The 22,242-nt window shown below is 41.3% G+C and overlaps 1 protein-coding gene across 1 annotated transcript in view; it reads right to left on the bottom strand.

Moving 5' to 3' along the window:
* The window catches only part of LOC309379949 (proprotein convertase subtilisin/kexin type 5-like), a gene marked incomplete at its 5' end in the record, with an annotated part of 54,024 nt that overhangs the window by 16,426 nt on the left and 15,356 nt on the right, over positions 1–22,242 (bottom strand). Inside the window, 6 exons of the mRNA XM_081929474.1 lie at positions 2,596–2,829; positions 3,832–4,032; positions 6,088–6,230; positions 7,782–7,824; positions 16,093–16,161; positions 19,662–19,865. Of these exons, the coding sequence (XP_081785600.1) occupies positions 2,596–2,829; positions 3,832–4,032; positions 6,088–6,230; positions 7,782–7,824; positions 16,093–16,161; positions 19,662–19,865 (894 nt within the window). The remainder of the gene's footprint in view (positions 1–2,595; positions 2,830–3,831; positions 4,033–6,087; positions 6,231–7,781; positions 7,825–16,092; positions 16,162–19,661; positions 19,866–22,242) is intronic.

Raw genomic sequence — 22,242 nt, 5'->3', positions numbered from 1 at the left:
AAATGATTTAAATTAATAAAAATAACATTTGCAGCAGCAGTAGCAGCTGTAACAATTTTATCTACAGTATTCAGCTATACATTATTATGACCATTTGATGTATAATATTCCTTGTTGGTTTTTTTTCCAAAGAAAAAGCTCAAATTTTAAAATATATGGAGGCCCTTTTGCAGAACACATATTCTTCTGGATTTATTTCCCTTTTGCTTCAGTGACCTGACTGAAGAACATGAAAGACTGGTGATGTAGTGTGTAAGTAATCTGCCACTCTAAAGCCCTTTCAATTTGTTAAACCTCTATTCTATTCTATTCTATTCTATTCTATTCTATTCTATTCTATTCTATTCTATTCTAGTCAAGATGTTGTGGGTTAACATACAGCGCAACAACCCCTTCACTATTATGTCTCATGGCTTCCAAAATAATTTTATCATCTAGCGCACAAGATAAAATGCAGATGTTCTTTGTGCTACGCATACTGGCCCAGACAATTTTTTTTCTTGGCTTACACTTAAAAGTCTGAATACCAGTCAAATTCAGACTCATCATTACTTTCTATCACAGTTTATTCACAGTTTACCCTAGTTTGGAACTGAGGATGAAATACTGTGGCGGAGTTACATTGGATGATGGGCTTTAAGATTTAGTGGAAGACTCCCTGCAGTAATGCCACACCAGATACACAGTCAGCATGACAAATATGCCAGAACAACTCCCTTGAGACACCTGCAGAGTCACTCCACTAGTGAACATACGCCACATGGTGCCAGAGATATGGGTGGGATGGCGTAGCAGGCAGGAGTGGAATACTTCTTCCAAAACCCAAACAATACCCTCTCAATTCATTGTCATCCTCCCGTCAAGGGCATATTTTGATATCAACCTAAAATTTTACTCTTCTTGACTTCATTGGAAAGGGGGAAACCATTTTTAAGCCATCCCTATGTCAACAACAGCCCCATGTTGTCACAACATAGTGTATGATATGTGTAGTTCTGTAACCAATCACATCACACATAATTGATATATAAACCCCACGCAAGGAGACCATAATAAGCTGTGCAGCATGGGCCTCTGTCCTTAAGTGATGCCCTTATGTTGCACACACTTAGAATTCAATATCACAGGGAACACAGGGAAGCTATGGGAAAGGGGCACTTTGATTACAGATGAAGCACTTTGCTTGGCTTCAAAACATGTGTAGAAACTTGAATTTGTTGCTAACATTTCTCTGTCTAGAACTCAAAAGGGGTCTCAGCCTTGATACTCCAGACACAAACTTCCAACACTGAAGTCCACTTCAACAACTTGGGGTGCTAGAAAAGAGCACACTGTGCAGGAAAGCAAGGGAAGTGAATGCCCTCTTGCTTTGCAGGATCACACACAGTGTTTCAACAGCAGAAATATCTGCAGCGCCACCTCATTCTGTCCCTTCTCTCCCATGGCAGGGAGGCTGAGACAAGAAAACTGGCAAAGCACTGAAGTGGCATTGCTCCCTCATCTCTCTTGCTCATAAATGCACCATGCACGCAGATTGTGGATGTGTCTGCTATTTCCCTATCATTTTTGTATTTTTTTGCATGTGTATTTCCCCCACTTCTCCTGGGCTGAGCATACATTAGTTCTTGCTACATACATTTAAAGCACATAGGTCCCCCAAAGAGTACTGTGAACTGTAGTTTGCTCCTCACAAAGCTCTAGTTCTTCGCACCCTTAACAAACCACAGTACCCAAGATTCTTTGCAGGAGCTCATGTGCTTTGGATATGCTTTAAATGTAAGTTGTGTACACAGTATCACAAGCTGTTTCACTGTGTAGTGATTATGTATCTCCTCCAGATATGTCATAAAGTAAGAATAACCATGCTCTGCAAATTAATTAAACCCCCACCGCCTTTCCAGTGAGCAAAGCTGGGATCCTGTTAAATGAGGAAGGAAGCACATGTGCAAAAGCTGTTTGGGCATGTGAGTCCTGATTCAGACAAAAATGCCTTCTAGCTGTATTAGGACAAGGCAGCTTTGTTACTGTCAGCTACACTTGACACTTGCAAGTCCTAAAGGGATGCTGTTGATTCCTTGCTGATCATTACTACTCCAGACAGAATGGCAAAATAAACACAGGTGGCATATTCCATCTGTGCTTGTAGAGTCTTTTAGAGTCAATACTCCTCAGCTGGTTACATCTGGAACGTGTCCAGAGGAGGGCACTACAAAATATATCCAAACTACAAGAAAGAAGATTCCACCTAAACATTAGGAAGAACTTCCTGAAAGTAAGAGCTGTTCGACAGTGGAATTTGCTGCCAAGGAGTGTGGTGGAGTCTCCTTCTTTGGAGGTCTTTAAGCAGAGGCTTGCTCTGATGGTGTTTCCTGCTTGGCAGGGGGTTGGACTCGATGGCCCTTGTGGTCTCTTCCAACTCTATGATTCTATGATCTTCAGGTAGATAACTTTCCCCTTAAATTCCTGTTTATAGTATTGCATTTTTAGAGAAAAGCAGCCCTTGGGAACCTTATTCAGTGAACTGGGCAGCCCACCCTTTCCATTAAAGCCCAAGGTAGATAGTAATATTTTAAAACAGATTTTTTAAAGTCTTACATCGTTTCCAGACAATTGGGTTTTGGCGAACCTCCAGGGGAAAGGACTTCCACAACTGTGGAGTAGCCACCGAGAACGCCTCTTTAAGTGCCCTTTCCGCCTGGATTTGGTGCACGGATGGTACCAACAAGAGATCGTTCTCGGCTGACCGTAAGGATCGTGAAGGGACATAAGGGAAGAGGTCTTTCAGGTCTGCAGAGCCCAAGCCATTGGAGGTATGCAGTTTCAGTCTCTCTAGCAGTAAAATAGGATTGATAATCATTATCCATATTTATGAAACAGAATAAGAGCTGCAAGTAAGAGAAAAGTGCTATATGTCATGGTTTATTAATTATTATGTATTTAATTATTAGGTACTAATCAATCATACAATAATATTAATGATTTATCATTTACTTATTCATGTAATGCTATTGTTAAGATTTTTATTTTATTAAGATTACACTCTAAATTCAATTGAATTCAATACTTTACTACTATCATTATGCTTAAAACTGTGTTCATCTCAATGTGTACTGTATGTTTGTGGTGGTGAGGAGGGAATGTGGTTTACAAGTGCATGTTTTCTCATTTATTTTTCCTGGATAAATTCTAACCATCAAAACATTAAACTATCGAACAATCTTGACATACTGTTGATAGGGGAATGTAACTCAGTCAAGTGAGAGTCACTCCTGTGGTATAAAGTAGATGCAACAGCGCTGTGGTGAGTGAAGAGCTAATGATGATCAGAGGGGTCCTCTGTCTTCCAGAGGCAGTGCAGGAAGGAGCACTCTGAGACTGTTGCTGCTGTTAAGGGGTGTGTGTGTGTGACCTGTTAGAGGTTCCGGCCCCCCACTGCATTTTATACTAACATAAAATGTTCACCTTCATTCATAAGAAACTATGTCTGTTCTTTCTGTGATGCATATAAATATTCTATTTGCATTAGTGAAGATGTAGTTTCTGTATATACATACAGAATGATACTCATTCATATAACATTCATATAACAGTTTGCTGCAGATCCACCTTCCCCTTGCATGGGGTTCAGGTCTGGTGTTAGTCGTGGGCCCTGCTGGGATAGTGGACTGCCAGAAGTTGCCAAGTGTTGATGTTGGTCTTATATAAATACAATCACTTACATTTCTATACATAAAATCTATTTGAGAGTTTGGAAACGATGAGGTTTTCCCCCCAGTGGTTGTGGGCAGAGAGAAATGGTGAAAAAAATTCAGAGGAAGCCTGGCAACATACCATTCCAGAATTTCCTATTTACTTGCTTTCTTTTGAGGTTCACGCACTTTCCATGGAGTAACTGTAAAATTCCTTTGCAGCTAGTGCAGTCGTTGGAGTCGAACCCTTTGCATGTTGCACAGGTCCGGTGGCATGGCTCACATTCTTCTGTGACCTCATCGCTGTAGTAACCAACTCCACAATCACTCACACATTTCCCATCTGGAGGAAAAATAAAAAAGCCTTTATGTCATATTGTGACTGATGCCAGCTAAGTCCTGTTATTTGGAGCATTGAAAGTAGAGAACAATGTGTGATTCAATTGCCACTAAGCAAACTGGGGCACCCTAGGAAAGTTTAGCTCTACTAGAGAATGCAGATGCACAGCCCAACCTCAAGTACACAGCGAAAATATAAAAAGGGGTGTGTAGTGTATAGATCTGTAAAATTAATATATAAAGTGTATTCATCAATGAATGAAGTGTGTAAACGAAAATGCACAACTTTAATCTCTCCACAAATTTCAAATTTGCAAGATGTTTAAAATGTCTGAAGTACCAACGTTATTGAAGTACCAAAGTTAAAACATACCAATTTGCAATGATATTGAAATCTCTATAGTGTAGATTTCTAATTGTGAAATCTGGTAAAACCCAGATATAAATATATAAGGTTAAAACATGTTTAGCACATGATTATATTTGTATTTTGCCACATTTGCTGGTTATAGCAGTGGAGATTTTGATATCATTGCACTTTGGTATGTTTTAAATGCTGGCAGTTCAAATATTTTAAATCTTTTAGATTTGAATTCTGTGAAGGAATTAAAGTGGTATGTTTTTATTTCCACATTTGTTATAATTTACAGATCTATACACTCATACCCAGGTTTGTGTTTTGGCTCTGCTACACAGCCTCCAACACAAAGTCTAGAGAAGTAAGTACTCTAAGCATAATTTCTACCTTATTACTTACAACTGCTGGCCAACTTTCAGGAGCACTCTGGTTCTCTGTTGCAGCTTGGAGTATATGAAAGTTGAAAAACTGTAAAGCAGAGCCACAATTCCACCTCCTTATAATACCCCAAGCTTGATTTTCTTAACCTCTGACCACAGAGAATCCAGTCTGAATAAGATAACAAGGTCCAAATAACTTATGATAAGGGGACAAGGTATGTACATCTGAGCCTCATAAAAGGTTCAAAGTGCATTTCACAGGTCTATACAAGTCTTGACTTCTGGAGTGTGGGCTGCATATTTGCCTGCCTGCAATCCCAAACCATACACCATAATAGGAGGCATGTGGATTATGCCACATGTTGACTGCAAAAAGTCACCTACAAAGAATGGAAGTGATGTGAAACCATTTTCAGGCTAAAGTTACTTTGTGCCATTCATTCATCTCTTATATTGAACAAATTAAGTTCGCATTAACATGCTTAAAATGAAAGGCTCATTGGGAGTTCCGTTAATAAATATATATTTCCTCTTTACCCCAAAAGTAGGGGGTTGTCTCTGAATCTCATTGCTGCCATTTAAAATCCAAAGTTGATTAAAGTTTAAATGTGCAGATTTGAAGACATATTTGTGCTTCTAGTGGCATTATTTCCTGAACCTTAGTTTACAAGCACCTAATTAAAATGAATGAAATTTTAACCTTGAATGCTTTAGGCTTGTTGAAGCAGATGTCTGGGGATCATTCTTTTTAAAAGGCGGTTGGGAACCTACAGTCCCATAGATTTAAGATTGTACAGTAGTTAGTCTCCCTTAGGGATGAAACGATCTGCCAATTTTAGTTGTCTCAGTTTCTCATGTTTCTAATCTTCAATTCAGTTGTCTACATTTTTTTAAGCCTCATGAAAATTCTCCAGGATCTTTAATGTATGTTTCTCCTAATAAACGTATTTGCATATGCAGTTTTGACTAATGTACACATTTTTACAAGCAATTTCTCCTAATACAGTGCATTATTTAATGCTATTTTCACAAATATTGAGTCATTCTTATGCATATTTTCTCCTAATACATACAATTTTGCAAACATTGTTTGGTTGGAGAACTGCATTGTATAATTTGGATAAGTGGGAATTTTGAAGGGTGGCTATGTTTTGGTTCTCATATTGTTTGAGAAAGAGCAATTTTGACAGATTTGGCTTGAAATGGGAACTGAATAATATTTCTGCCCCTTCCCAGTCTCTCTCAACTGAATGCACATTTTGCCTTCTTGGGCAAGGCATGAAATCATTTCCCCATGTAAAATACTTGTCACCTTTCTTACCTAGAAGAAAAAACCCTTCTTTACACCAGTAACACTCATATTTGTCGCAGCTTCTGCAATTTGGTTGACACTCTATGCAAAGGAGAGACTTTTCATCATTGTACGTATTCTGAGGACAAGTTCGATAGCATTGCTGCTTGTACCTGGGGGGGAGGAAAGCATTTTTGATCATCATAATTTTCATTATGGATGGATAATGGTGCATCAAACAATTGCAATGAACAAGCATAATCCTCTCATAAATGTACTCATGTGTGGCAAGCATCTCCTCTAAAATGAAGGGTGACAATACTCAGGAATGTTTTTAAGTACAGTAGCTTAATGGTTAAGGGAGCCTTTCTCAGACTCTGTCCCATGTTCTGCCCCTGGGTTCTGTGAAGCAGCACAGGCAGGTCTGTGAAGAAAACAATTGTAATGGCAGATGATGTGTGACTTCCACTGAGCTACAGTCATGGGGATTAAATTACCGTATTTTTCGCCCTATAGGACGCACCGGCTCATAGGACGCACCTAGTTGTGTGTTTTTGGGGGGGGGAATAAAGAATTTTTTTTATTTCAACCCCCAGGCGCGGGGCTGGGGCGGGGGAAGCCCGAGCTTCCCCCGACCCCAGCCCCCAGAACAGGCTGCTATCCGCAAGCCTTCCCCCACTAGCCCCAACAAACTCTGGGAGTATTCCCCACCTACCGCAGACACTGCACGCTCTTTAAAGGGGCTGTGCGGTTTCTATTGGCTCTTCTAGCTTGGGGACAGCTGCATGCAAAGCCTCTGCAGGGCAGCAGGGTGCCTTCACCCCGCTGTCCTCCAGAGGCTAGCAAGGCTGTTCCCAAGCCAGAATTCCCCCACCTCCCGCAAAACCAGCAGAAGACGTGTGCTCTTTAAAGGGGCTGCATGGCTTTTCTGGGAGGTGGGGGGATTCCCTCACCTCTCGCAAAAGCCTGCAGAAGCTGCGCAACCCCTTTAAAGAGCGCGGGGCTTCTTCTGGCTTTTCTGGGAGGTGGGGGAATTCCCCCACCTCCCTGCAAAGCCTCAGGCTGCCATCCGCAAGCCCTGGGAGCCCGAGGGAAGTCGCACCGGGCTCCCAAGGTTTGCGGATAGATTCCTGAAGCCTGCATTCGCCCCATAGGACGCACACACATTTCCCCTTCATTTTGGGAGGGGAAAAAGTGCGTCCTATAGGGCGAAAAATACGGTACTCAAGCAATTGTCCTGGAAATCCCTTCCTGTTTTCATTTCCTCACTGAGGTTTCCAAGAGTTAAAATCTGTAGCAGTGCAGGCAGGATGAAGTTGCTTATCTGCCTTCACAATGCTACACATCACTGCCAGTTACAAGAGGGGGAGGGGGAGGGGGAGGGGGAGGGGGAGGGGAGGGTGGTGGTGCAGCAATGGAGCCTGTCCATCACACCCACTGTTTGCCCCTTCCCCCTTGAAGACAACTGGGTTATGTTATGCTAACCTTTGGCTCTCCAGGGGTTGCTGAGCTACTGTTCCCATCAGCCTGAGCCAGCATTTCCAATGGTCACTGATGATGGGAGCTGTAATTCAGCGTCATCTGAAGGGCTATAGATTAACCATCGCTACCCCCCATTCAAACAGCATATTCCTCCCTGCTTAGCTCTGAAATATCTAAGACACTGTTGTGTTTCAGAAACTAGAGAAAGAGAGGGAAAGTGGGGAAGAGGGTAATAAACTTACATGTAATAACTATGAATGCATGATGTGCAGGCTCTTGGGTCATCTGGAATTAAAAGCAAACAACACATTGGAAACAAAATACTGTGCCAGTTTCTCATGTATCCAAATCTCAATTGCCTAAATGAACAGTGGGAAATTAAGAAATGCTTAGATAAATAGGGAATGCTATCAACATTGTTGCTGTTGTTGTTGATTATGACCATTCTAATTTAAATAGCTTTGGTGAAAAATGTCTCCTTTGATATACAGTTTTTCTTTGATAGCAAGTTTTTATTGCCTGGCTTAAATTTGCTGTCACTAGAATTCTGGATACATAAAGACTTCATAAGGACTAGCCTCAAACTGTATAACTTACTTTTTTAATTCATTATATTTATATCTCGCCTTTCTTTTGAGAAACTTACAAGGGACCGTCAATTCCATTTTATCCTCACAGTAAACCTGTGAAGTAAGTTAGGCTTCAAGATAGCGAGTTTCATGATCATGTTCACCCAGTGAGTTTCATAAGCAAGTGGGGATTTTAACCTAAGTCTCTCCAGTCTTTGTTTAACACTCCAGTCACTGAACCACACTAGTATAAACTCAGGCCTATTTCTTAAGAAGACTCTGGTTCCGAAAGACATAATAGTCAAAGACATATGGGAACATTGAGCAGAACAGTGCTAAAGAAGGCAATCACTAGTTATTTTCATGCAGGTGAAAGGTGTAAAAATGCAGATTATATATTCTTGTAAAAAACAGTTTTTCCAGAGAACAGAAAAACTACATTTCTAAATTGCTAAGATTATCAAAATTACATTGGTGGGGTGGGGACAGACTTTTGGTGTGCCCCCTTTTGATATCACAGGCATCATCTAATAGATACCTATTTCCACTTTCCCCTCCCCAGACAATGCCTAACACTTGCACTGGTGGCAGATAGGACAGCCCTCTCCTTTTTGAAGCAGCTCCCACTGGAAGTATAATTGCTTGCACAGAGTGATCTTCACATAATGAGATTGCTTGTATAGTTGATGTTTCTTGACAGTTAGTTTCAGGCTTCAATCCTATAATACATACTGACCTAGAAGATAGTCATGCTCTAAGTCAGAGATGTCCTTGGGTCCTCCAGATGTTGCTGGAATACAACTCACAGGAAACCATACCACCAGCCACAGTAGCAGATAGAGGACCAGCACAGGTGGGCTTCCAAACACCTTGGAAGTCAATGGGGAGCTCAACAGGTGTGGCGCCCATTTGACACTCCTGTTGCCATGCCCACACCAGCTGAGCTCCCACTGTCTTGCCCCTCCCTCTCTTCCTCTCAGGAAGCGTAAGCAGCACTCAGGAGCCAGGAGAACAGCACAACTTCATCTGCCCCACCAGATGATTGACCATGTTGATTGGGACTGATGGGAGATGGAGACCAGAAGCATCTGGAAGGTCACATCCAACAGTATTTTTCTGATGGTACTCAACGATACACAGTACCAACACTACCCCCCCCAATCTTCCAGTAAAGTAAATGGAGGGTTTGGAGAGCAAGCAGGCAACTGCAGCTAAAAGGGGGATTGTGAAAAGCAGGATCATTGTGAGTACCAGCACCATTTTTCTATTAAAAAAGCACTGGCACATCTAAGTGATGGCTGTGTAGTCCCTCTAGAAGAGCAAGTCTCTCAAGAAAGACTGCTGGTTTTCAGTATTCCTGATTTTTTTAAAAAAATCCAGCTACTGACATCAATACTGTAGCCCACTTTTAATGAACTATTTATTATTATTTTTAGGAAATATTTATAGCCCATTCTTCATCAGTGCTGATACAAGGATGAGGTACAACATAAAATAAATGATGCCACCAAATTTATACATAACCAACAGTAAAACACATGTCTTTACATTGTGCCATCCCCAACACAAAATTCATTGTTATTGCTAACCAAAGGCCGGTTTTAAATAAGCACTCATAGAAATATTTTTGGAATTGGAAATCAAAGGGTCTTTTAAAAAACAGGACTAATTATTTCTCTCCCTCTTAAATATGGGGCTTGCTTCAGTTGTTATATGATTCAGCCTCATAATAAGGAAAAGAATTGGATGCCATAGTTCAGTTTTGTAGACTGGGACTTAACTTATACTAAATGAGTTGATGACTGTGCAGGAATTTGAACATGTGTGAAAGAGAACAATCTTCTGCATGTCTGCTCAGAAATAAATCTCAGCTGAGTTCACTGGGGCTTACTCCCAGGCAAAGGAGCCAACACCCAGGGGCTTCACTCCCCAAAAATATATATTTGAGGGAGCCACCCCCCAAGTTGATGGGCATTGCCGTTCAAATGGTGTCCATGCACCACGTCATGTGATCAATTATGCAGGGCATAATACTTGCCCCCCCCATATTTTATTCAAGTTGGCCCTCTACTCCCAAGTAAACAGGCGTTAATACTGCAGCCAAAGTCAGGCATCACTCTGAGTTCAGTACTGGACTACATATAATTTGCTTGGAATTTGCTGTGACAATACATTTTGTACTCCCTAAACCTTATGCCAGATGTGTTGGATATTTCACTACCTTAAGGTCAGGCAGTTGAAGATTTAGAAGACATCTGAAGGCAGCCCTGTTTAGGGAAGTTTTTAACATTTTATGTTTTATTCTGTTGGGAGCTGTCCAGAGTGGCTGGAGAAACCCAGTCAGATGGGCGGGGTATAATTTATTATGATTATGATTATTTATTCTTAAAGTTAAACTGATTAAAGAGCAATGACTCTTGGGGAGAACAAACTCAGAAATACATGACCTTCTCTTATCTAATCAGGACTCACATAGTCCCTGTGGATCTCCCATAATTCTAACGTACTGTATTCAGCATTCAATCAGGAACCTATTTTACTATATCATCTTTCCAAGTATACTGAATGTCTTTTTTGAGAGAAAACCAGCTCTCTTGCCAAAAGCAATTGTTTAGAACTGTGACTGCTTTAAAGTTTGTAAACGAAAACAAGAAATTACCTGAGGAAGCTGTCAGTGTGCTGTACTCAATGTTGGGGAAAATCAACCATGTGGGCATCTATAAACAACAAACTACTGTAGGACTACAGGCGATGCTTTAGGCATACCAGGCTAATTTCAGTTCAACAGTATCCTTCCACTCAAATTCAGACTCACCTCCCTATCTGTGCATCCCAGTCCTATGCATGCAGAGGGAAAGAGACCTTACTTTGTATAACAAGGCTTATGCTTTGACATTGAACTATACTTTAATATAGTGAGAAAAGGGGGGGTGTACTAAAAATACCCAAAACCTTTTCAATCTAGAAGACAACCTGCAATGAAGCTCCTAACCTATCACATACTGTTTTGATTGCAGAAGTTTGCAAAACAATTCGTATATACATACAACATCAATTTAAATTTCCATTGAAATCAGAAAAATGGAGGGTAATCTGCTTTCTAGAGCAACAAGCTTTTCTTCCCCCCTTCTAATTAAATAAGCATTATAAGTCCTTTGGGGAAGGACTTATAATAAGGATAGTTTTCACCTAAGGGGGGGGGGGTTCTATAACACACGAGGTGTGTTTCCCTATCTTTTTGGAAGTTTTTACATGTGAGGTTGAATGCAACTTTGAGACTCTTATGTCTGTGCATCTTACTGATGTAGAATAGAATGCAGATGAGAAATTCAAGAGTCTAGGCTTTATGATCTTGTGACAAACTGGTTATGACACAAGAGAACACCCTTAATTTTATCTGCTAGGTCAATAGATAAGGCCAAGCTCTCCGTCTTGCTAGGTATTGTAGCTATTCATCATCAGGCATGATTTTGAGATACAGTGTCTTTTTGTGTGTGTGTGTGGGCTTTCTTTCCAACAGAAACCAAAATACTTTCTCCTAGTGAAAAATGTAACTGCCAGAGTTCCAGCCATCAGCTCATAAATGTGACAGTTGTGTCCTTTAGATGCATCATTAGCTTCTTTCAATATTCCAAAGTCATCCTTGTCTTGCTCTTTCTTTCCTATCTCTGTAGAGGATGCATATGAAATGGAATCTGCAGAACCCTTTTCAAGTTATTACATCTCGCTTGCAAATATGCCTGTGCTAAATACAATTGAAATTTAAAAGATGGTTTTAAGGAAAGGTTTTATTTGTGCCTGCATGAGCTTCTCAGAAAGACAGAGAGGAGAGATTGGGAAGTTTTGCAACTGGATACTCAGCATGCCATCTAAAGACAAGGATAGGTTAAAAAGGACACAGTGAGAAGATCAGTCACCACATGCTAAAACAAGGGCTATAAAATGTTGATGCTCTTTTACCCCAGTAAGGCCCTAGAGTGGGAGAATGCTAACAAGGTGACCCAGATAAATGGTTTGAAGCAAGGAGTACTGAGTGCACCTAGGAATTCTGCCATACTACTAGTAGTATGAATATAAATTTAGAACTGCAGGGTGGCTTCATGATAGCCACAGCCATACTCCCTCCCAGTCACACCCCTTCTTTAAGATTATATAAGAATATAATTGTAGGCAATAATAATAATTAGGGATGTACTTCAATGATCAATGGAGGTCTCCATGTCTTGCCTTTCAGCTAGCTAGATCTACTATCTTCTATCATGGGCAAATGATTTGGAGTATGGCAATACTCAGAGTCATTTAAGTTGTGTTTGCTTGTAGTTCCAACGCAAGAGTTGTTGAGCTTTTCTTTTGGCAAAGTTGTTGAAGGGTTAGGGTTAGGATTTTTGGAAAATTTCAAAAAATTTTAACCTATTTTTTCTAAAAATTCTGCCCAGACACCATTTTTGACAGGCAAATCCCAGCTATGTCCAGGAAATTCCAGGTGTATGGCAGCCCTAGCCTTAAAGGTTAGCTTTAGAGCAAACAGAACAGCTATTCCTCACTGTTCTTCTGATGTGCTTTCTCAAGAGTGACCCTAGGAGCCAATCACCAGTGACTGGCTCACCTCTTTTCACTCGGATTGGCTCCCATCGGCACAAAGAGTGAGAAGACTTCTCAGTGGCTAAACAGCTTCCCTTTCATGTTGATTGGGTGGCCCTAGGACACGGGAGACAGGGATCTGCTGCAAAAATAGCAACAGGTCTTCAATGCCCCATAATCTTGGACCCCTACACTTTGGATTCTCCCACAAGTCCTACAACTGTCCCAAGCCCTCATCAAACAGCATATCTACATGCAGAGATTGGGTGGAAGAGTGGGTTTCTGGTTTTTTTTTACATAGTTTTACACTCCTTGCACCTCTTCTATTCCATATATTCATCTGAAGGTGGGAACAGGAAAGCTTCATATGTACAACTCTCCGGAAAGAGCCTCACAGAAGGATATTCAGAGGTTCAGGTTGTAGGCAACCCCCTTCCCTGACACCACATTTTCGCTAACTGTGGAAATGACCTCTGAGAAAAGAAACAAACCTGTTTCTGCCCAGAATGCAGGCTGCCTCAGACCCTTTTACAATGCAAAAACTGTACCTGCATTTTGCAAGTACCAAGCTGACAGTTTAGCAAAAAAAAAAAAGGTTGAGTAAGAGCACAGGAAGTTGGCAGGGGGTTGGACTAGATGACTCTCAGGGTCCCGTTCAACTTTTCGGTTCCATGACTAAGGCATCACAGCTTCATCCTGTTGGCCTTTATCCTGGGGTGGCTTCTCCCAGATACCAAAATATTGGCTTTCATGAGTTTGCAACCCTGCTTGAAGATGTCTAAGCTTATCTCCATTTGGAACTGTCTCTGTGTGATACTAATTGGGTTTTTTAAAAACAAAACAAAACAAAAGAAACTCTGCTTGTAACTCCATCAGTCTGAAAATGTGTTTTCTCAGGGTCGCCCTGCTCCCATTCATTCCCAAGGTCATAGATCCTCCCAAGATATTCCTGCCAGGCTTTGTGAACACAAAAGTAATAAAACTATCAGAATGAAACGTCTTTGAACTTCTAATTATGTACCGTATAGCACAGCAAACCACTGAGAGTAATATAAGGGACCAAAGAACTACATCTTTCCAACTCTCCATCTGAGTTTGTCAATGTAGTCTGTCCATCTCTTCAGATGGTATTTGGAAGGTGACTGTCAATATCAGCACAAAACATCAAGCATAAAATGAACATTTCTCTTAACTCATGGTTTATTTTTGGCATTAATAAGCTTAAACATCACAGAAAAATTTGACCTATAATGGAATTTTAAAGTTTTTTTAAAAAACAACAACAGTATTATAATATACTTCAGAGTTTACAAAGTTATAGGAAAAACAATAACTAAAGGATAAATTAGACATGACATGGAATATCCATGATCAGATATCCTGATGTCTTTGATTAAAAGCAGCTGCACTGAGGTGGGGGTGGGGTGGGATTTGGGCTGAGCTTGTGGTACTTGGTTAGGGGTTCCCTCCCCATGTCATGACAACTTGGCCCTAAGTAAAAATATAAGCAGGCTCAGATTCCTGTTCTAATTTTCATCCAGCAGTTGGAAGGAAAGGAATAAAGAGATGGCATAAAGAGGTTTCCTCCATTACAGCCCAACAACATATAGCTTCTCCTGCTGCTGTCATATGAAGGTTGACATACTGCAGGGAGCAATTTTTATTAGACTGTAGCATACCCATAACGAAATCCCATTTCACTCTTTAGAAGCCTCTGGAATCAGAGATATCCTATATATCAGAGGTTCTAAAACCTTTTACCCCCCAGGGCTCACATAATGACAACTGAGAATTACTGTGGCCTACCTCTCACAAAAAACGATAGTGCAGGAGCAAAAACAGTCACAAAATGGTGGCAAAGGGAGGCAGCGTTTGGCATAATAGCAGCTAGTAACTATTGACATATTTTTTTACTGATCTCCAATCCATCTTTGGAAATTGCTAATTTCTTTGCCACAGTATTGCCACTGTGGCAAGGAGTTCCATAGCTCAGTTTTCATCAAGCTATGGGCATACATTTGCTCTGGAAGTATCATCACTCAGCCTAACCAGTTAAGTCAGAATTTGATGAACCACAGGCTTTAAGCAGAGAATGTTTTTTCTTTTATATTTTTCCCTTTCCTACCTGCCCCCATGCCCCTCAACGTATTTTTACCCATCTCTACTAATTTCTACTCACATTCTGTTGCACAGGGTGCAAACCACCCCAGCACCTAGCAGAGTGGGGGCACCTGCTGCTGCTGACCGGCACCTAGTCAGAAGAAAGCCGCAGTGAGTTCAGTGGGCCTTACTCCCAGGTAGGATGGGGGCCCATAGTGTTTTATCTAGGCAGCCAGGGCTCCTCCAAATGACAATATCTTTTTGCACCAGGTCAGTGAGGACCACTTGCTTTTAAAAATTCTCCCATATATACAGAACCACCTGTGTGCATTTTGGACTATATGTGTAGGTTTTCCCCTCTGCGTCAAATAACTGGGGTCAAATAAGTGTTGTTTACTTTTTATAATACATGGAAGATGCATCTCCCTCAGGAGGTTCTGGACTCTCCTTCCTTGGAGGTGTCTAAGCAGAGCTTGGATGGCCGTCTGTCATGGATGCTTTAGCTGAGTTTCCTACATTGCAGGGGGTTGCACTAGGAAGATGGCCCCCGGGTCCCTTCCAGCTCCAGGATTCTACGTTTTTCAGCTTCAACAATATTCCATTATGTTCCTATCACTTTATGTAATTGTATTTTGTATAAATTATAAAAATTATATTAAAAAAAAAACATGTTCTATTTACAAACAAAGCATTTAAACAGCTACATTTCTACTACTAGGATGGAAAGGGGCATGGGCGTAGCCAAGATTTTTGTTTTGTTGGGGGGGGGCAGAACCTCAGATTAGTATTGATTTGTATTGATTTGGGGGGGGGGGAGCTGCTCCCTGCCCCTGCTTGGTTATGTCCATGGGGGGCCACAGGAAGAAAACGAGGTCAGAAGGAGGCCATAGTCAGAAAAAGGTTGGGAAACCCTGGTGTACTGTACTGACTGAGAAGGCCCTGAGGACTTTATTAACCAAACAAATATATGTTATAGTCTTACTATTTGTTTGGTATTATTTATTACTTTTGGATATTAAAAATTGTTAGATATATCACTTTACTACAGAACATGACCATGCTCCATTATTATTTTTAATGTATGCAGGAGTTGCTAACACCGTTGGCCTGTGGAAATATTTTGAGAAAGTTCTGTGGGTGCCAGTCACTAACTCTGTTGTAGCTTTTGTAAGCTGCCGGGGGAGGGCTCTGCCCTGAAGGGTGGCATATAAGAATAAAACAAAAAACAAATATATAAGTACATATTAAAGAAATAACTGAAAGTACAGAAGTAGAAACTTAAAGATTAAAAAATAAAACATACCCAGGCTGCAGGAGAGGCATCCATCTGCGCAAGGAATGCAATCTTCTGAGTCAAGTTCCTCTGCTTCACCTGCACATTGGGCAGTCCATGAAACAGTCAACATACACAGATTTCATTTCATGGGAGTCCAAACATAATTTCTCTGAGACCAGCAGAAACTTGTAACTAACAGAAACTGTCAGCCGCACTCCCCCCAAATATTCCATTGTCTGCTAATATCAATATTAAGGAGATGGCAGGTGACCATCAGGCACAAAGGTCTCAATAAATGTATGCCTTGGGTCTGTGCACCATAAATATACCTATTTATCAGAATAAATTGCCTGGTAATGTTCTCATGTCCACTTCTTAAACTTGTGACAGGGGCCTTTGGTGGCCAATAATGGCTTAAACATTGAGAACCACTGGCCTACCTCACAGGGTGGCATACTTCTCTTTATGTGTTAAACGACACGTGTGAGAGTTCTCCACATGGAGGAGCTCCATAGGCAGAAGAGACAGCCCCTCCATGACACTGCTTTGAGTGTGAAGACTGAAGCCTTTTGTGTTAGAGCTCTTCTGGGCTGCGTGTGCAGAGATTTGCGTAATATCAGGGTTGGGCCCTGCTTGCCCTTCTGCTCACGCTGATGCTTGCTTTGTTCTAGGACTGCTGCTGATTAGCTCCAACAAACTTTACCTGGGATACCACTGGGAAATAATTTTGCATCAACCTCTTTCAGTATAATCTAGGGCTGGGTCACTCTGGAGTCTTACACCCAAGTAAAGTGTAGCTGTTTTACCTCCAATCATGGGTGCAGCTAGGCTTTTTGTTAGGTGGGCAAAGCCTCAGTTAGTTAAGTATTTATATTGATTTAGGGGAGGGTGTTGCCGCCTGCCCTCGCCTTGGCCTTGCGCACGCCTCCTATGCTAGAGTCCCAATGGTGAAGCTTATTTAGTTTTATTGTGAAAACAAAGCTTTTACACGTTAACAGTGCACTGTTGCAACTACCCCACTAACATTTTATTTTATTTCATTGTTGTGCCAGACGCAGTGTAGAGCACAGATGTGTCAAGCTGTCTGGACAGAGGGCATATTATTAGACAGGCAAGTTTCTAATCCCAGAACAAAATGGTTTTCATAGCAAAAAAGCTTATGTACATTTCAAGTTCATCAAACCTGAAATAAAAACAAGACTCTGCTCATGTCCTTCAGTATACTTTGGCATACAAGAGTATTTAGAGTAAATTTGATTATCATTTTGCACGAACCAAAAGGATTTTATTTGTATTTTCAGCACCAAGCGACAGTAACCGACGTTGTTGCTGTTTAGGGAAATGAGCAAGGCACTAATGTAATGGTTTTGCTCTTCACCAGAGGTCAGATTGTTTTAACAATATATGGTGGATGTGAAGTGCAATGCAGGCAAGCTCCAGGCTTTGGGGAGATGACTTCCAGTCAGAGGTCTTGTACAAGCATGGCAATGTTGAACATAAATGCGTATAGCTTATAAACATTGATGAGTTTGCTGTTATGGGTCAAGTCAGTCTCTATTTTAAATTCAGACCCAATTTAACTGCAACCCCAATGAACAATTTACATGTCTCTCCAGAAGTCAGTTTGTGGAGCTAAGTCTGAGGTCAGCCTTAGAAGGGTCACCCAACAAGGTCAACTATTTCCCTCCCTGAAGAGAGGGTTAAGACTTTGTGTGTTTAATGTATTGACCTCTTTGGCTTTTTGTCTATTGATTTTAAATAAACATATCCACAGAGACCAGAGAGCTGAAATGCTTTCAGAAAATCTGTGTATTTGAGAAACTGGAGATTGGATAAAGAAATTCACTCTGCATCATTGCATCTTCATCAGAGACATTTTCATCAGAGCAAGACAATCATTTTTGTAAATTGTTCTTAAAGCGTCCCAAAGAGGTCAGCTTGTGCTACTGTAAGGGGGACCTAATACTGGCATGAGATTCTTCTCCGCCATCCAGCAAGGCAGCTCCTTGCTTGCCACTGCGCAGTGGCTACCTTAGGGCAGGTGTTCTGGGAGAAAAACTCTGGCAATCAGGAACCAGCTTATGGGCACCACATGGCCTATACTTGCATCCCCTCCAACATTCCTCCAATGAAAATAGGGACATCCCAATTCATAATGATAATTTTACTATTTATACCCTACATATCTTACTGGGCTGCCCCAGCCACTCTGGGCAGCTTCCAACATATATAAAACATAATAAAACATTAAACATTAAAAAGGCTTCCCTATACACGATAGCCTGGGAATTGTCCTGCATGTCTTCCACCATTAGGTGGAGTGAAACTGAGAAATGATCACTCAAATCTGGGTATGACCTCCACACAGTGGCAGAGCTTCATGCTCTGGCACTGGGGGGCGGAGAGCAGGTGGGGGTGGGGCTGGTGCATGTCCTGGGGTGGCGCACCACCCGCAGGGATGTGGCACACGTCCTGTGGGGGCATGGTGCCCAGCGTGGGTGGGGGGGCAGCCGCGATGGCATGCGCTGCAATGTGGGGGTCATTGGCCAGCTTCATAAGCAGGGACATCATTTGTCCTGTTCTGTCAGAGATGTATTGGGAATAACTGGTCCTCCTGCTTGTGCGTCAGTAAGTTCCTGAGTCTTGTATGTAGCCTGGGGACTGGTGTGGCTTCAGCTGCCTGTCAGCAGCATGATATTTCTTGGTTTCCTTAAAGGTTATTAGCTTAGGGGTAGCGGGGTTGCCAAGCTGCTGCTCCTCTTCTTCGGTGTTTCTTGAGAGAATATCTGGCTGCTGAATGCGTAGCCTTCTTCGTGGTGAGGAGAAGTTGGATGTATTTAATTGGTGTGTTTCCAACTCCTGTGTCCTTGCATTTGGAGTTGAGATTACAGACTTGATGTTTACTAATCTCCTCTTCAGATCAGAGTTCCAAGGATTTCTCATCCTTCTTGGTGCTGTTAATGTTTTTATTACTATTCGTTTTGGTTTTGGTTTCCTCCACAGGGTATGTTACTCTACTGATGATCAGCTCTCTCTTTCTTCCCTGTATTCTTTTCAGTGCTTGTTAAAAACATTTTTGTTTAGACAAGCCTATTCAGATGTTTAGAAAGTTGATGTGAGTCTTAATTTGTTCTAGTCTGCTGCTATTTTAACTTTTAAAATGTCTTAAATTGTTGTTATTTTTTCTTAGTGATAATTTTATTGTTTTATCATTTTTGTAAACCGCTTTGAAGGTTTCTTTTTAGAAAAACAATCAAGCAGTGTATAAATCTTATTAAAAAAAATAAGCTGTAATTACTATTACTGGTGTGTCTGGAGGTGGGAGGATATTGGCAACCAGCTGTTTGGCTGGTGCCAGTGTGCCTTGATGTGGAACTGTCTCCCTTGGGAGGTTTGGACTCTCCTTCCTTGGCGGTTTTTAAGCAGAGGTTGGATGTCCATCGGTCATGGATGCTTTAGCTGAGATTCCTGCATAGTAGGGGGTTGGACTAGATGACCCTGAAGGTCCCTTCCAGCTCTACAATTATGGAAATCAAGGAGAACATACTGAGTGTTTGGCCTTAAGTGTGTTAATGTGCTGTTGTCAGAAGTTTTACCTTTTCTACATTTGTGCTTCTGGCAGCTATTATCAGCCAGGTAGTATCCATCAAAGCATCTTTCGCACATGGTTTGATCAGGGCACACTTCACAGTGCTCAAAGCACGGCAGGCAGGTGTTCTCTTCCTCTGAAGAATAGTGACCCAGAGGGCAACTTTCTCTGCATTCTCCCAGGTACAGGAAGCGTATGTTGCCTTTCTTATCTGTAAGGCAGAAAGCAAGACAAAGCAGAACAAAAAACACTAGGAGAATTGTTCATCAAAAACAAACAAATCAACCCCAAACCTTCCTGTTTGTATTAAAAGATCATTTTGATCTGGGGAACTGATTAGTGGGAGCATTTGTGGCTGAGCCACCAGAACAGTTAATTGAGATTTGGAGTTGCTGCTGCCTCTTCTCTACATTTACCTGTCTGCTTAGAAATGGAAAGGTTTCCCATTAACAATAACTGAACCTTTTTCTCTCTGAAACTCATTCTGAAGCCCATTATTTTCTCTGAAAGCCTGAAGTGCTTAATTAAATTAATGCAGGGAAATCTTCAGGAAAAGCAATGACTGGAAAAGAAAGGTTCCCTGAAGTTGCTCACACAGTAACCCAGGATACAAGCCCCATTGATACTCGGAAGCATTCTGGGGGTGCATTCATACTGCCATGTAAAGCATTGCTTGTTTCCCATGTGCTGTCTGTCTTGTTCAAACCTCTTGTCAAACTAGCTGGATTTATGACAATGAGAACTGGCCTGTTAATTTTGTTGAAAATAAATACCTAGATGTATCAACACATGTTTAGAATTGCATCTACCTCTGCATGCTTCTCTTCTAGATAAAATCACACACAGTGGTGGGAAGATGTTTCACTGTTTTCATTATGAACCTTTTAACCTAAAGACACAGACTTAATGCAACTTGATTGAGTGTTTTCCAAGTCAATCCAAAAGGCAACCTGAGTTCAATCACCTTGTTTTCCCCCTAGCTGAGAATACAGTCTTAAGAGCTGCTATCCTTGAGATCAGGACGACTAAATGGGTTATCTGCCACAACACACACACACACACACACACAGAGAGAGAGAGAGAGAGAGAGAGAGAGAGAGAGAGAGAGAGAGACTGTTCTGTAGAGTGGTCAGTTATGCATCACCAAAGAGAGGAAATGCATGTTGAAAAAGAAAAGAAGAGGACCAAAGAGGGCACAGGTTGGCATAAAATTTACATTTGCACCAGGAGCAGAATTTTTTTTGGAGAACCTACTGGAAAGAATTAGGAGGAAAGAGGCCTCTTTGGGGACATTCAGAGGAACCAGAAGAGTAATGTTTGATATTAACTGAATTTGTCCCCCCCCCTTGTCCCTTTTTTTCTTTTTATGTTGAATAATTTCTACAGAGAGGAGTATATTGTGAAATCGAAATAAAATATGGATTTTAAATGTATTACATGGAACATAAATTTTTTGAATGATAAATTTAAGAAAAATAAGGTTGAACACGTTCTTGTAAAACAAAAATATGAATTAATCTGCTTGCAAGAGACCCAGAAAAACATAAAAGAGTGTTAATTAACAAGAGATTAGGTCTAGAGTTTGTTGCATCTAGTAAGGAAAAGGAAAGAGGGGTAGTAAAGGTAAAGGTAAAGGTAAAGGTAAAGGTACCCCTGCCCGTACGGGCCAGTCTTGCCAGACTCTGGGGTTGTGCGCCCATCTCACTCAAGAGGCCAGGGGCCAGCGCTGTCCGGAGACACTTCCGGGTCACGTGGCCAGCATGACATCGCTGCTCTGGCGAGGCAGAGCTGCAGACGGAAACACCATTTACCTTCCCGCTAGAAAGCGGTCCCTATTTATCTACTTGCACACGAGGGTGCTTTCGAACTGCTAGGTTGGCAGGCGCTGGGACCGAACAACGGGAGCGCACCCCACCGCGGGGATTCAAACCGCCGACCTTTCGATCGGCGAGCCCTAGGCGCTGAGGCTTTAACCCACAGCGCCACCCGCGTCCCTGTATGAGGAAAAGGAAAGAGGGGTAGTAATATATGCTAAATCTCATCTGGAACCTAAACTGCTTTTCATTGATGAAGAAGGCAGAATAGTGACAATTGAAATAAAAATTAATTTGGAAAGGATAATAGTCATCAGAATTTATGCATCTAATGAAAGAAAATCAGAATTTTACCATCTATTAGAAGAAAAAGCATTGGAATACCTGAGGGGAAAGCTAATTCTAATGGGAAATTTTAACGGAGTAGTTGGTAATCTGGATTGGACAGAACAGATTAAAAAAAAAAAAAGAAACAAGACAAAATAAGCTTCCGAACTCCTTTTTTCATTTAATAGAACCTTTGGACCTAAATGATACTTGGAGATTCAAATATCCTCTTGAGAAACAATTCATGCACTATTCTGAACCGCATAAATTGGCAGGACGAATCGACACAATATGGACGACAAAAGAATTATTATTAAGTAAAGTGAATCACGTGGAAATTGGTCCTAGAACCTTATCTGCTCATAATTCTGTAATAATTAGGTTCAAAGAAGAGGAAGAAAAAACAAAAATATGGCGATTCAATGAAGGATTCATGACAGATGATAA

This window comes from Podarcis melisellensis, assembly GCF_964234715.1.
Source record: "Podarcis melisellensis genome assembly, chromosome: 11".
Lineage (NCBI taxonomy): Eukaryota > Metazoa > Chordata > Lepidosauria > Squamata > Lacertidae > Podarcis > Podarcis melisellensis.
This window is presented reverse-complemented; position numbering and strand designations above follow the sequence as displayed.